The sequence below is a fragment of the Octopus bimaculoides genome, chromosome 13 (assembly GCF_001194135.2).
Source record: "Octopus bimaculoides isolate UCB-OBI-ISO-001 chromosome 13, ASM119413v2, whole genome shotgun sequence".
NCBI lineage: Eukaryota > Metazoa > Mollusca > Cephalopoda > Octopoda > Octopodidae > Octopus > Octopus bimaculoides.
The window spans coordinates 62,933,837-62,946,107 of record NC_068993.1 but is presented as its reverse complement, the minus strand read 5'-3'; the positions used below and the strand labels follow the sequence as shown (position 1 = coordinate 62,946,107).

The 12,271-nt window shown below is 35.0% G+C and overlaps 1 protein-coding gene across 7 annotated transcripts in view; it reads left to right on the top strand.

Moving 5' to 3' along the window:
- LOC106884293 (bridge-like lipid transfer protein family member 1) overlaps positions 1–12,271 on the top strand; it is a 213,773-nt gene that overhangs the window by 62,290 nt on the left and 139,212 nt on the right. For all 7 annotated transcript variants that reach the window (XM_014935660.2, XM_052972555.1, XM_014935618.2 and 4 more), the window contains exon 3: positions 11,586–11,763. In XM_014935660.2, coding sequence (XP_014791146.1) covers positions 11,586–11,763 — 178 coding nt within the window. The remainder of the gene's footprint in view (positions 1–11,585; positions 11,764–12,271) is intronic.

Sequence of the window (12,271 nt, the reverse complement as noted above, 5' to 3'; positions counted from 1 at the left end):
TATATATATATATATATATATATACATACATACATACATACACACACACATCCTATCACACACCTACACCCACACCATATACAAACAATTTTCATGTACTGTAGGATTGGAGCTTAGTTCTGTGGAGCATAAAACTAGATATTGTGATCTGTGCCAGTGTGGACATGTTATATCAGGCAAATGAATGATGTTTGTTTAAGGTGTGTGTGTGTGGGGGGGGAGAAAACTGAATGCTGACTTTAAATGAAAATGCACGTAGTGGAAGACCTAGTGACTTGCACCTGAGATTAATGGGCCTTATGAACCTGATGAAACAGTTTGCAGTCCCATCTATATCATCATGGAAAATAAATGTGAAAGCAATGATGATGATTTTGTATTTACTCAACTGTTCCTTATTTAAAAAAAAAAATGGAAAAAAGACATAGTTACAATATTCATCTTTCATAAATTTCCTCCTCTTTGTGCATCATAAATGAATAAGTTTACAATGTGAGAATATTTTTTCATTGGATAATAAATCCAAAATACTCCTTTTCTATAGAACTGCCTTTTTTAATTGTCCCTGATCGGTTTTCAATGTCTCGTCCTTGCACAAACAACAGCAGACTTCATGGTTTACTGCAATTGTGACTGAATAATCTAACATCTACACAAGTGGTTGTTCCATTGCTCTTGTTTATAAATTCATAAACACATCCACTGGCTGATGTAGTGTCCTGAAATAATCAATAGAAATTGACTGGTGTTTTGGTAGTCATGTTTAGCATCTGACTAAACTGACTCACCCAGCAACTCGACCAGAATATTGGTTTCGAATTTTGGCACAAGGCCAGCAAGTTCGTGGGAGAGGCAAAGTCGTTTACATCGACCCTATTGCTTGGCTGGTATTTATTTTATCAACCCTGAAAGGATGAAAGTCAAAGTGGACCTTGGAATTTGAACTCAGAATGCATGAATTGATTGATGAAATATTGCTAAGCATTTGCCTGGGGTGCTAATGAATTGCCATCGTCGTTATCATTTAACATCCGTTTTCCATTATATTTTTATTATTAAATATTATTATACAATTGTATAATAAAAAAGGATTGTTAAAACATTTTGTCTAGTGTAGAAGTAAAACCACTTTATTGCAGATAAATTTTAACAAAGTCATATATGGAGTGCCAAGGGTCACATGGACCCCAGCTGAGAACCATGTACTATAGACAGTTCATTACTAGTGAACCTAGGCATTTTGTTGAATTGCAACAACTGTTGCTGTTCTTAACCTTTCTCTCTCTCTCTCTCAGTCCTGATGATGCGTTCCTTGTAATGGAAAAATCTTCCAACTCTGACCATTCACACTATTTGTATATCCAGGACTATATTGTTGATTTAAAAGAAAGAAAAAACATTATTAAGAGAGAGTTTCTAACAAGTGCAATGACTGCATAGTGATTACTGCATCTGAAGTGCTTCCACAGAGCTGAAGAGGACTTTTGTAATATATACTTTCCAACTCTATCATCATCATACATCTGTTTTCCATGCTAGGATGGGTTGGATGGTTTGACAGGAACTGGCAAGCCAGAGTGCTGCAACAGGATCCAATTGTCTGTTTTGGCACGGTTTCTACAGCTGGGATGCCCTTCCTAATGCCAGCTTGGGTGCTTTTTACATGACATCAGCATGAGTGCTTCGTATATAGTACTGGCACAGGCGCTTTATACATGGCACCAGAATGAGTGCTTTATGTGTGGCACCAGCACGGCTGATTTATACATGGCACCGGCACGGGTGCTTTATACATGGCACCAGCACCGACGCTTTATACGTGGTACTGGCCCAACATTTCAAGCAAATTTTTTCATAAATCTTAACAACTTTTGGAGAAGCAATGTCTTCTTTAAAAATTCCGGTTTAAGTTTTGATTTCTCAGTTTTTATCTCCCTTATTGTTGCTTCTTACCACATTTTTATTTTGTATCTCTCTTGATTAATTATTATTTTCTTTGTTAATTATTTTATACTATTTTCCATCAGCCATATTTGTTATCCCTTCATTCTATGGATTCTACTTTGTCTAGAATTGCTCGTGAAGAATCTTCATTAATTAGATAGCTTACAAAAATACATTTGATACTTGTATTCAGATAAACTTCCTTTTTTGACCTGTTTAGTACATCTGGGTCAATACATGATCTCTGCATATGTGTGTGTGTGTGTGTGTGTATATAAATAAGTTTAATTGCTCAAAAGCATTTGAACAGTTGACTCATTCTGTAGTTTGTGATTATGATGATGATTTTAATTGAGCAAAGGTGAAAAGTTTCTGATCAGACAATAGGATGTAGTTAAGCTTTTAAAACTAAACTGGCTTTTATTTTGCTCTTATTGTTGAGCAAAAAATGAGAGAAAGAACACTTAATTACCAAGCAGTTTGTCTCTTCTTAGTTAATCAGCTTAACAACTGGTTCTTGTCATCAAATAAAATCTCACTGTAAATATTGTTTCATTTTTCAGGTGAATGTTCTAGAAATCTAATTTTATTTATTTATAAGAATGGCCCTCTAATTTATAACCTTAAAAACAAACAAACAAACAATGTGGATAAACTCTGGTCATTGGTTGGCTTTGTAGAATAGTTTTGACAAACTATTTTTGTCTGCAGTTTTTTTTTTCCTGTGACAGTTTACTTTTAAACCAATCCTAACTAATAGGACAGTTCCTAGTTTCCTATGCATCAATTCTGGGAAGAGTGTAGAATCTAAAGAGAGAGAAAGCGTTGTCATTTGGACTGACAACCTGAGTGACATCATTGTTTACTCTTATTCACTGGTAGACAAGGAGCAACGTCTAAAGTTCCAGCAAGTTTCAAGACGACCTGTCATTTGATGCTCATTCAGTTCGTGTGGTGTCCACTTGTCCAGCTTCTTTACCTTGCTGATTTGTTTCAGATGGTCCAATACTGTTGGAATTGAAACATCAAACCTTGCTGCTAACCCACGCATAGTTTGAGGTGTATCTGCTTCCTCTACAATTTCCAGCTCATCATTACCCACCTTGGTCTCAGGTTTACCACGGGGCTGATTTTCAGGAGTAAAGTCACCAGACCGGAACTTCTCAAACCATCGACATACAGTGCGTTCATTTGCCACATCTTCACCAAAAACCTCATTTATGTCTTGAGCTGTCTGAGATGCGTTGGTCCCATGACAGAACTCACATTCATAAACACCATGCATTTTGATCTATCCATGGGTTCACAAAAATTGATTTACTAGAGAAAACCCACAATATAATCAGACACCATGAATTGCATTTTAGAAAGTGATGTAACTCATCAAAGCTGTAAAACAAAGAATTGTCAGGATAAAACAGAGTTAATGACTGTCAAACTTGGTACATACGAAAACCCGGCCATTTCATTCTTGATGACCTGATATATTCACCTTCTGTATTGTATTTATTACAGTACTACCAGTGAAAACTCTGAAGATAATCTCGCTTAATCTCCTTGATCAGTACCCCACTACTACTCATATTTATCTATTAAATCTACTCCCTTCTAACTCTAACTACAGTTGACAGTCCAACTGCCATGGCAGCTATAACAGATAATACCATACATCCAATCTGATTACCCATGTGACTAATTATCCTCTTATTTGACCCATCGCATTTCCTGCTTACAAGAATGTCTATCAACTTTCAGTTTCATATTAGTAGTGAGAGAGTGTTTTCTGAATACTGTCAAATGATATGGTTTATTGGTAATTCTAACTGAATTCTTCACTAGACTCAACTCCATGTCTTTAATTGCTGTTTACTGATCTGGTTATTAAAGTAAACCTGATCTGGCAGTTTAGCTTGGCATTCTTTATTAATTTACCTTGTTGGAAAATATTAACTGTCCTCTCATATCACACATGCACATGACATGCTCTGTCTCTTTCAATAGAATTATCAGCCTCTTTTTCTAATCTTTCCATCCAGCTAATGCATTCACTGGTCACATCTATTTTAATGGTCAGTAGAAAATTGATATTTATCTTCCAATCATTTTTGACTATTATTATAACTGCATTGATACAGATTTCACACGTGCTGGCATGGCTGGGTTCTGATTTTATAGGCATGGCTGTCTGGATACAGAGTTCAATCCGCTACTGTATGCTTTCAGGTTCTATCCTATTGTGTGGTACCATGGGCACATTAATGCCATGTGAGTGAAATTGGCAGCCACAAACTTCCTGAAAACCTGTGTGGGTGTGGGTGTAGGTGTGTGGGTGTGGGGGTGGGTGTGTGTATGCGGGTGTGTGTGTGTGTGTGTGTGTGTGTGCGCGTGCGTGCGCATGAATTTATGCATGTAAATTTAGCTTAATTGTCAAAAGTGATTTTGTCATTCAAAAGAAGTTTTAAACTTTTTTGCTACCATATTTTTGTTAAAATAAGCAGCTTTTGTTTATATTTTGAGCCAATGTGTGTGTATGTGTGTGTGTGTAAATAAATAACTTTAATTGCTCTGAAACATTAAGCTGTTGCTTGGAACATATATTATCATGAAATTTTGATGGACGGTTTTAATTGAGACTACTTTAAAACAGTGAATTTGTGTCATAGAGCTTTGAGGCAGTCTGGCTGTTAGCTTGGCATTCTTTATTAATTTATCATGTTGCAGAATATTAACTGTCCTTTCTCTCTCTCTCTCTCTTTCTCTCTCTCTCTCTCTTTCTCTCTCTCTTTCTCTCTCTCTTTCTCTCTCTCTCTCTCTCTCTCTCTCTCTCTCTCTCACACACTATATGTTCTCTCTTTCTGTTGGTGATACCAATGCACCTCCTCCTGAGGGTTTATACATTATTTTTTAGGTGCGGAGATAATAGCAACTGAGAGTGTGAAAAAGTTAATCAAGTGACTTCTAAATTAGATTGGTGACTGAGAGAAAAAGACCTTAATGATAATTTTGTTTTCGCTTACATATTCTTTAACCCTTTATTTATTCACATTGCTTTGAGCTAATTGTGCATTATCTAACAGCTTTGAGATTTTGATAATGTGATTGTTTATTTTTAGAATGATATTGTAGGAGAGATGTGAAAGGCTGGATCTGGCTAGTTTTAACATAGAACAAGTAGAATAGTAGGGTCAGGTATGGCCAGTTTAAATGTTAAAGCTTTATGAAATGTATATAATCATTAACCTAATTAACATTGGTGAGGCCTGGTAAGGGCTTTGAATTCTGGTTAAAGGGAAACAAATGCATCCTCAGTTTGTTTCTGAGCTCTTTGTTTTGCCTGCTACATCAAGAACGTTCTCATACCTCTATAGTTTGCTATTGGCTTGGGGCATATTCTTTTCTACTCTAGGCAGAAGACCCAAAATTATTGGGGAGGGATGGGGGCAGTCGATTAGATCGACCCTAGTACACAACTGGTACTTAATTTGTTGACCGTGACGGAATTTGAACTCAGAATGTAAAGACAGACGAAATACCGCTATGCATTTTGCCCGGCATGCTAATGTTTCTGCCAGCTCACCACCTTTGGTTTGGGACATATTGCTTTTAGGAATGCTGCAAGCTTAAAAAAGAAGCAAAAATAGATGTTCAAATGTTATTATTATGAGAATGAAGTATATAAAAGAAAATCTTGCATTTCAATTTACAGTCATCTGTAAGCTGTCATCTTTGTATCTCTTTCTCACTTATCTCTTGGTTTCCACGGAAAGAAATATTTCTAAATTTATTATTGGCTTCAGAGTAGCATGAAATAGAGAAGTATGCTTTGCAATCACATGATTTTGAGTTTGATCCAATTACACAGTACCTTGGGCAAGTGTTTTGGTTGTTGAAAACAACAGAAGTTTGTTAGATTGACCACATCTGTTAATGAGTGGTAAATTGTCAGCTGATTTTAACTTCATTGTCTTGGATGTCTTCAGGGAAGTTCATGCTAATGCAAGCACTCAAACCATTATCAAAGCTTCAAAGATATTTGTTTTTTCTTCAACTAATTAAAAACAAAAAAAATTGTGATATTGTGTGAAACACTTCATTTCCCACTGCTCTAATCCAATCAGCTGTCAGTGAGTAACCCTGTGAGTAATGCCTTGTGAGTGAAATTGGTAGCCACAAACTTCCTGGAAACCTACCTGTGGTGTGTGTGTGTGTGTGTTTGTGATTGATGTTTTTGTGAGTATGAATTTATGCATGTAAATTAAGCTTAATGTCAAAAATGATTTTGTCATTCAAAAGAAGTTTTTAACCTTTTTGCTACCATCATTTGTTACCAACTGTTAAGTTATGGCATCCCATCCAGGGAGAATGTTATGATCTCAGCCACTTGTACGCCATGGAGACCAGGCAACCAATTCTATGTGTCCTAGGACTTGAGACAGAAATGTCCAGGACTTTGATGATAATAAAGAGTCTGTTGGTGCTGCTAGTGTTTCTCTGTCTAAAACCATAAAAGATATTAAGTTTCTAAAGTTTATTATTTGTTGTTCATCGCTGGGGAATGGGATTTAAAAAAAATAATTCTGTTTAATTTTCAACTGAATGCAATTTGTGATTTATCTATTAATAAGTCAAATTTATTATTGTCATTCCTGGAACGGTCTACTGTAGCTTTTAATAGATTACATTCTCAGTATTGCTTCCTCACTATAATTTCTTTTGTTTGAAATTTTGGAAGATAAAAAAAAAAATCTTGCTTTCCAAACATCATCTTAACAAGAGATATTTTTGTCTTTGTCTTCATTGTTATCCTTAGTTTGTCCTTTTTACAATCTTATTTGCTTTTATATCTTAAAAACTTTTATCGATTATAAAATACATTTGAAGTTTTGTGTAATGAAAACAGAACAAAAAAAGAAAATCAAAAAAAAAAAAAAAAAAAAAAAAAAAAAATCAACTGTAAAATGCTATTTGTCATTGTCCAATGATTTATACATCTAAAGAATATTCAAACTTGCAAGTTGGGTGAACATTATAGAGTTGGTGTAATGGTGTAATCTCATAATTAGGAAGCTAAGTCTAACTCATAAAGTTTGCAAGACAGAATAAAATATTTCAGTGTGTAGAAGAGAAGAAATCTGATTTGAGAGGGACCTTTTATGAGAGAGAGAGAAAGTGTGGGTGTGGGTGTGGGTGTGTGGGTGTGTGGGTGTGTGGGTGGGTGAGAGAGAGAGAAAGAGTCAAAATGTCTGCTGATAATGACGTATCTAATTTATCTCTGAAGTGTTTTTCATTTCAGTCATTGCACTTTTTCTTCTTTATTTCAAGACATGAACTATTATTCTACTTTCTATGTGTTGTCTTTTGCTTATTTCAGTCACTGGGCTGTTGCCATGCTGGGGCTCTGCCTTCAAGAATTTTAGTTGAACAAATCGATCCTAGTGCTTGGTTTTGAAAATCTGATACTTCTCCTCTTGACTCTTTTGCTGAACTGCTAAGTTATGGGGATGTAAACGAACCAACATCAATTTTCAGGTGGCATAGATGGGGACAAACACACACACACACACACACACACACACACACACACACACACACACACACACACACACAAGATTTCCACACAGTTTCCACCTATCAAATTCATTTGCAAGGTATTAGTTGGCCTGGGAGCTGTAGTAGAAGACACTTGTCGAAGGTGCTTCTCAGTGGGACTGAACCTGAAGCCACATGGTTGAAAAGTGAGCTTCTTAACCACACGGCTAATTCCTATTATTTGCCGATAGAGACCATCACCTGATTCCTTGTTTTCTACTGTTTCACATAATCTCACTTGGTTTTCATTGGTTTCTAGTTGAAACTTAATTTATATTACCAATGCTCCTGGGAAATGCATGAATGTCATCCAATCATATTCTCACCCCTTATTAAAGCTGGACAAATGTAATTAATGAATTATTTTTTGTAGAATTCATTATGAGTGTAAATGGATAAATATATTATTAGTTTTCTTGTCTGTTGGGATATATTCTTGTTATCTGATAGCTTTTATATTCAGAAATAGTCTTCTTTGTTGAAATGTATTACTTCACCATTCATTTAAATGATATAAAATTATAAAATACAGTAATGGGGCTGATGGGTGAGTGTAGGGTGGAATTTATTAAACTGAAATACAATTAAAGAAAAGCCTGGGAGGAACTATCAGATGTTATAACTAGAAATGTAGCCCAAATGAATCCTCAAAACACAGTTTTCAGTTATGGATCAATGTTATTAATAACAAATGGCAATTTCTATTATTTCTTTAATGATAATAATTACACTGTAATTATTTTTCTGATATTGCAGGCTATTTGTGTAAGAAATCTCAAATTAGAGTAGATTTTGATATGTGATAGAATATATAACTTGGATTATTTTCTCATTATTGAAATACTTTAAGGAATATGAAATTTTAATGTATATAGAATTTTTATATTTCAAGGTATTACTGTAATTTATTTTTGATGGTCCATTGGCCATTTCAAAATTAGCTGAGGTAATTGACACCTTACTTGCAGCATCTTCACATTCTGTCTGAGAAAAGCAAATCTACAAAACTGAACTTCAATTAACAAAAAGCCTGAAAGGGATTCCATTTGATATTTCCACCAAAGTAGCACAAGTGAATCCTTAAAATGTAATTTTCAGTCATGGGACAATGCTATCATTTACTCATATAATTTGGCAGTGTCTCCTCTTTCATGGTCTTTCCCCTTGATGTGCTATACATCAAAGGTAATTAATGCTTTGATACTGTGACTATCTCTGTAATTGGTTTAAACATTGATAGGTCATTTAGTTAGAGAATAGGCGCAGGAGTGGCTGTGTGGTAAGTAGCTTGCTTACCAACCACATGGTTCTGGGTTCATTCCCACTGGGTGGCACCTTGGGCAAGTGTCTTCTACTATTGCCTCGGGACGACCAAAGCTTTGTGAGTGGATTTGGCAGAGGGAAACTGAAAGAAGCCCATCGTGTAATGTGTGTGTGTGTGTGTGTGTGTGTGTGTGTGTTTTTGTTCCCCCAACATGGCTTGACAACTGATGCTGGTGTGTTTACATCCCTGTAACTTAGCGGCTCAGCAAGAGGGACTGATACAATAAGTACTAGGCTTACAAAGAATAAGTCCTGGGGTTGATTAGCTGCAAATAATTAGCTTTAAAACTGACCATTTATGACCCATGGATTTTCCATGGGTACCTACTCGTATAATAATACACTTCCATTTCTCTTAATTCATTGACCAGAGCTTATGAAGAGTTAACTGGAAACTTGCCATTTTTTGCACTGGAAAATTATTGTTGCACCAGAAAGACCATGTTATACAACCAATTTTCCTTCTAGTTCTTTCATTACCAAACTCTATTTGCTCGTAGTTTATATTTTTGTTGATATTTATTCACAATTAATCTGCCTGTCCTGGTAATTAGATTTAGTATTTCTATTTTTTGCTTTGTTTGGCTTTGAGAGCAGAATGACGACAATAGTTAGAAGACAAATTCAATTCGATTGTTTACAATGTTTACCTTGGTGGCGTATTTGAGTGATAAGTATTTGGATAATACCGATGAAATTTGTATTGTGACTTTTGAGGCACTTCATTATTGTACCAACGATTCTGTAAAAAAAGACAAAATGGCACAAAGGCCATTGTGTTTAAGCTAGAAGTCATTGTGTGTGGACATTTTTGTTTCTTGGTGACTTGAAGACCAAACATTTAACAGCACCTCATTGTCTAACAACAACAACTACTGCTACTACTACTACTACTACTACTACTACTACTACTACTGCTCATTATTAGTTCATCTGTCGTCGGTGACAACGACCATTATCCATCATTATTTCAAGTATAGCATAGCTAGGACTACATCATCCAATATAGTGTTGCTTTTTTAAGAGTGCAAGATGTGTTTCTTGAGGGAGATTTGGCTGCAGTTTCTAGTAGCCTGGCTAACCATGTAAAGATCCTGTATCTAATTTGGGTTGAGGTTATTATGGTTAATGCTAAATATGAGAAAAAAATAAAAAACAAACTAGAAACTGTTGTTTATGTGTATAATTCCATAGCGAAAGCCTATATCCATTGTCTGCAAAATCTTTACTGGAATATCGGCTTAAAATTAAGGATAAAAAAATTATGCATTTTCTATTATAGAGAAAAAAGTTAAAAACATAAATAGATAAAATATAAAATTGCTGGATCAGAAAAACATCCAAAGCCATTTTGCCAATCTCACCCTGATTCCACCCCAAATATATTTCATCAAATGCTCCACAATTAAGAGGAACAATAAAAAATATATTGATTCAATAAAAAATAAATTAATATTTCATATATATATATATATATATATATATATATATATAAATAAATAAAAATAAATCTATCATGTTATTCCTGTTTACACTTGCAGCTGTAAAACTAAAAAGAAATTATTTTTATATTTTTAAGTCTGGTTCGTAAGATGATCAATTTTCCACATTTTTTTTCCACACTTTTTACATGCAAACCATTTTGAAAATGTTGGGTAGGTCAGATAGAGTATCTGCTTGTGTTTGTTTTTTTTTCTTTTCTTTTTAATTGATTTCTGTTTTAGAAAGATATATTAGAACTTTGATTTATGAATTCAGTTTTTAATTTTGTCTTTGACAATTTATTGGTTCCACTTCATTATCATTTTTCTTTCAATGGAACAGTAACCATTCAGCCGCCTTCACCACCACTTGACTGGAAGCAGATATAAAATGAAATAGTTACAAGATTATAGAAAAAATTTTGTTTTTTTAAATTGATACTCAACTTCAAAGTGTGTGTGTGCATACATACATACATACATACATACACACAGATAGACAGACAGTATATGCGTATTATCATTATTTAACATCTTTTTACTATGCTGGCATGGGTTGGACCATTTAACAGCTGCTGGAGAGCTGCCCCATTCTCCAATTGTCTGTTTCGCAAGGTTTCTTCAGTTGGAGGCCCTTCTTAATGCTAACCACTTTACAGAGTGTACTGGGTGCTTTTTAGAGAGAGAGAGTGCTGAGTTAACCTGTTAGTAAATTCTTAAAACCCCAACCAAACATATTGAGTCCTATATTCTTTGTTTTGTTCATCAAAAAAATCTGTACATGCCTCTTATATGTGTATGTGTTTTGAAAATTAAAATATGCATGTAGACGATATTGTTTGGTTCTCCTGTTGCCAGTACATTTGACAATATTGTCCAAAGGTTTAGATATATAAGAATTATCTCTGTATAAGATTTATCTCAACAAACATACTTAAAAACACATCAACACATTTCCTTTCTCATATCTTTCTGATTTTCTAATACAATTTTCTCTAAAACAGTCTGTTTTCTTCCTTTTGTCTCTCTCTCTCTCTCTCTCTCTCTTTCTCTCTCTCTCTCTCTCTCTCTCTCTCTCTCTCTCTCTCTCTCTCTCTCTCTCTCTCTCTCTCTCTCTCTCTCTCTCTCTCTCTCTCTCTCTCTCTTTCTCTTTCAACCATTGACTATTCCATCAATATATATTGTTTTGCAGCAAACCTCCCCGAATTCTCTTAGTGAAATATGTTTTCCTTCTTCTCTCATTTTCAGATTTATCTCATTGTGAAACTAGGTTATCATTATTCTTGGAAGGTTTTGAATTTCATGTATATAATCGATCATTTCGGTATTCTTTACTGGAGAAACTCTTTGGTTTGGAACCAGACATGATTCCTGAAGAGGAGAAAGAAGAAGATACTGGTGTCGAGACTATAGAAGATAATAAAAAGTAAGTTGGATCTAACCGCTGTTACAGTTGTTCAGAACACCATGGAGTGGAATTGATTTGTTTGTTGCCAAACTCTGCTCAATTGTGTTTCTTTGGTTAATTGTGATTGTTGGTTTTCCTTTATTTGACCTACACCAGGCATGAAGATCTCACCTTTATATTTCTCTTCTTTTAAAAAAAACTGACCTCTTGTCTGTTAAAAAACAATTACTGTCACTAGTATTAGATTGGTAATGATACCATCATCATTGTTTAATGTCCGTTTTCCGTGCTGGCATGGGTTGGAGGGTTTCACTCGTGCTGGCGAGCTGCGCCAGGCTCCAATTGTCTGTTTTGACATGGTTTCCACTGCTGGATGCCCTTCCTAACACCAAACAGTTTACAGAATATAATGGATGCTTTTTTACATGGCACCAGCATGGGTACTTTTTATGTGGCACCAGCACCAGTGAGGTCATCAAGTAGCTTGCAAGACAAAGACCTTATATATATATATATATATATATAT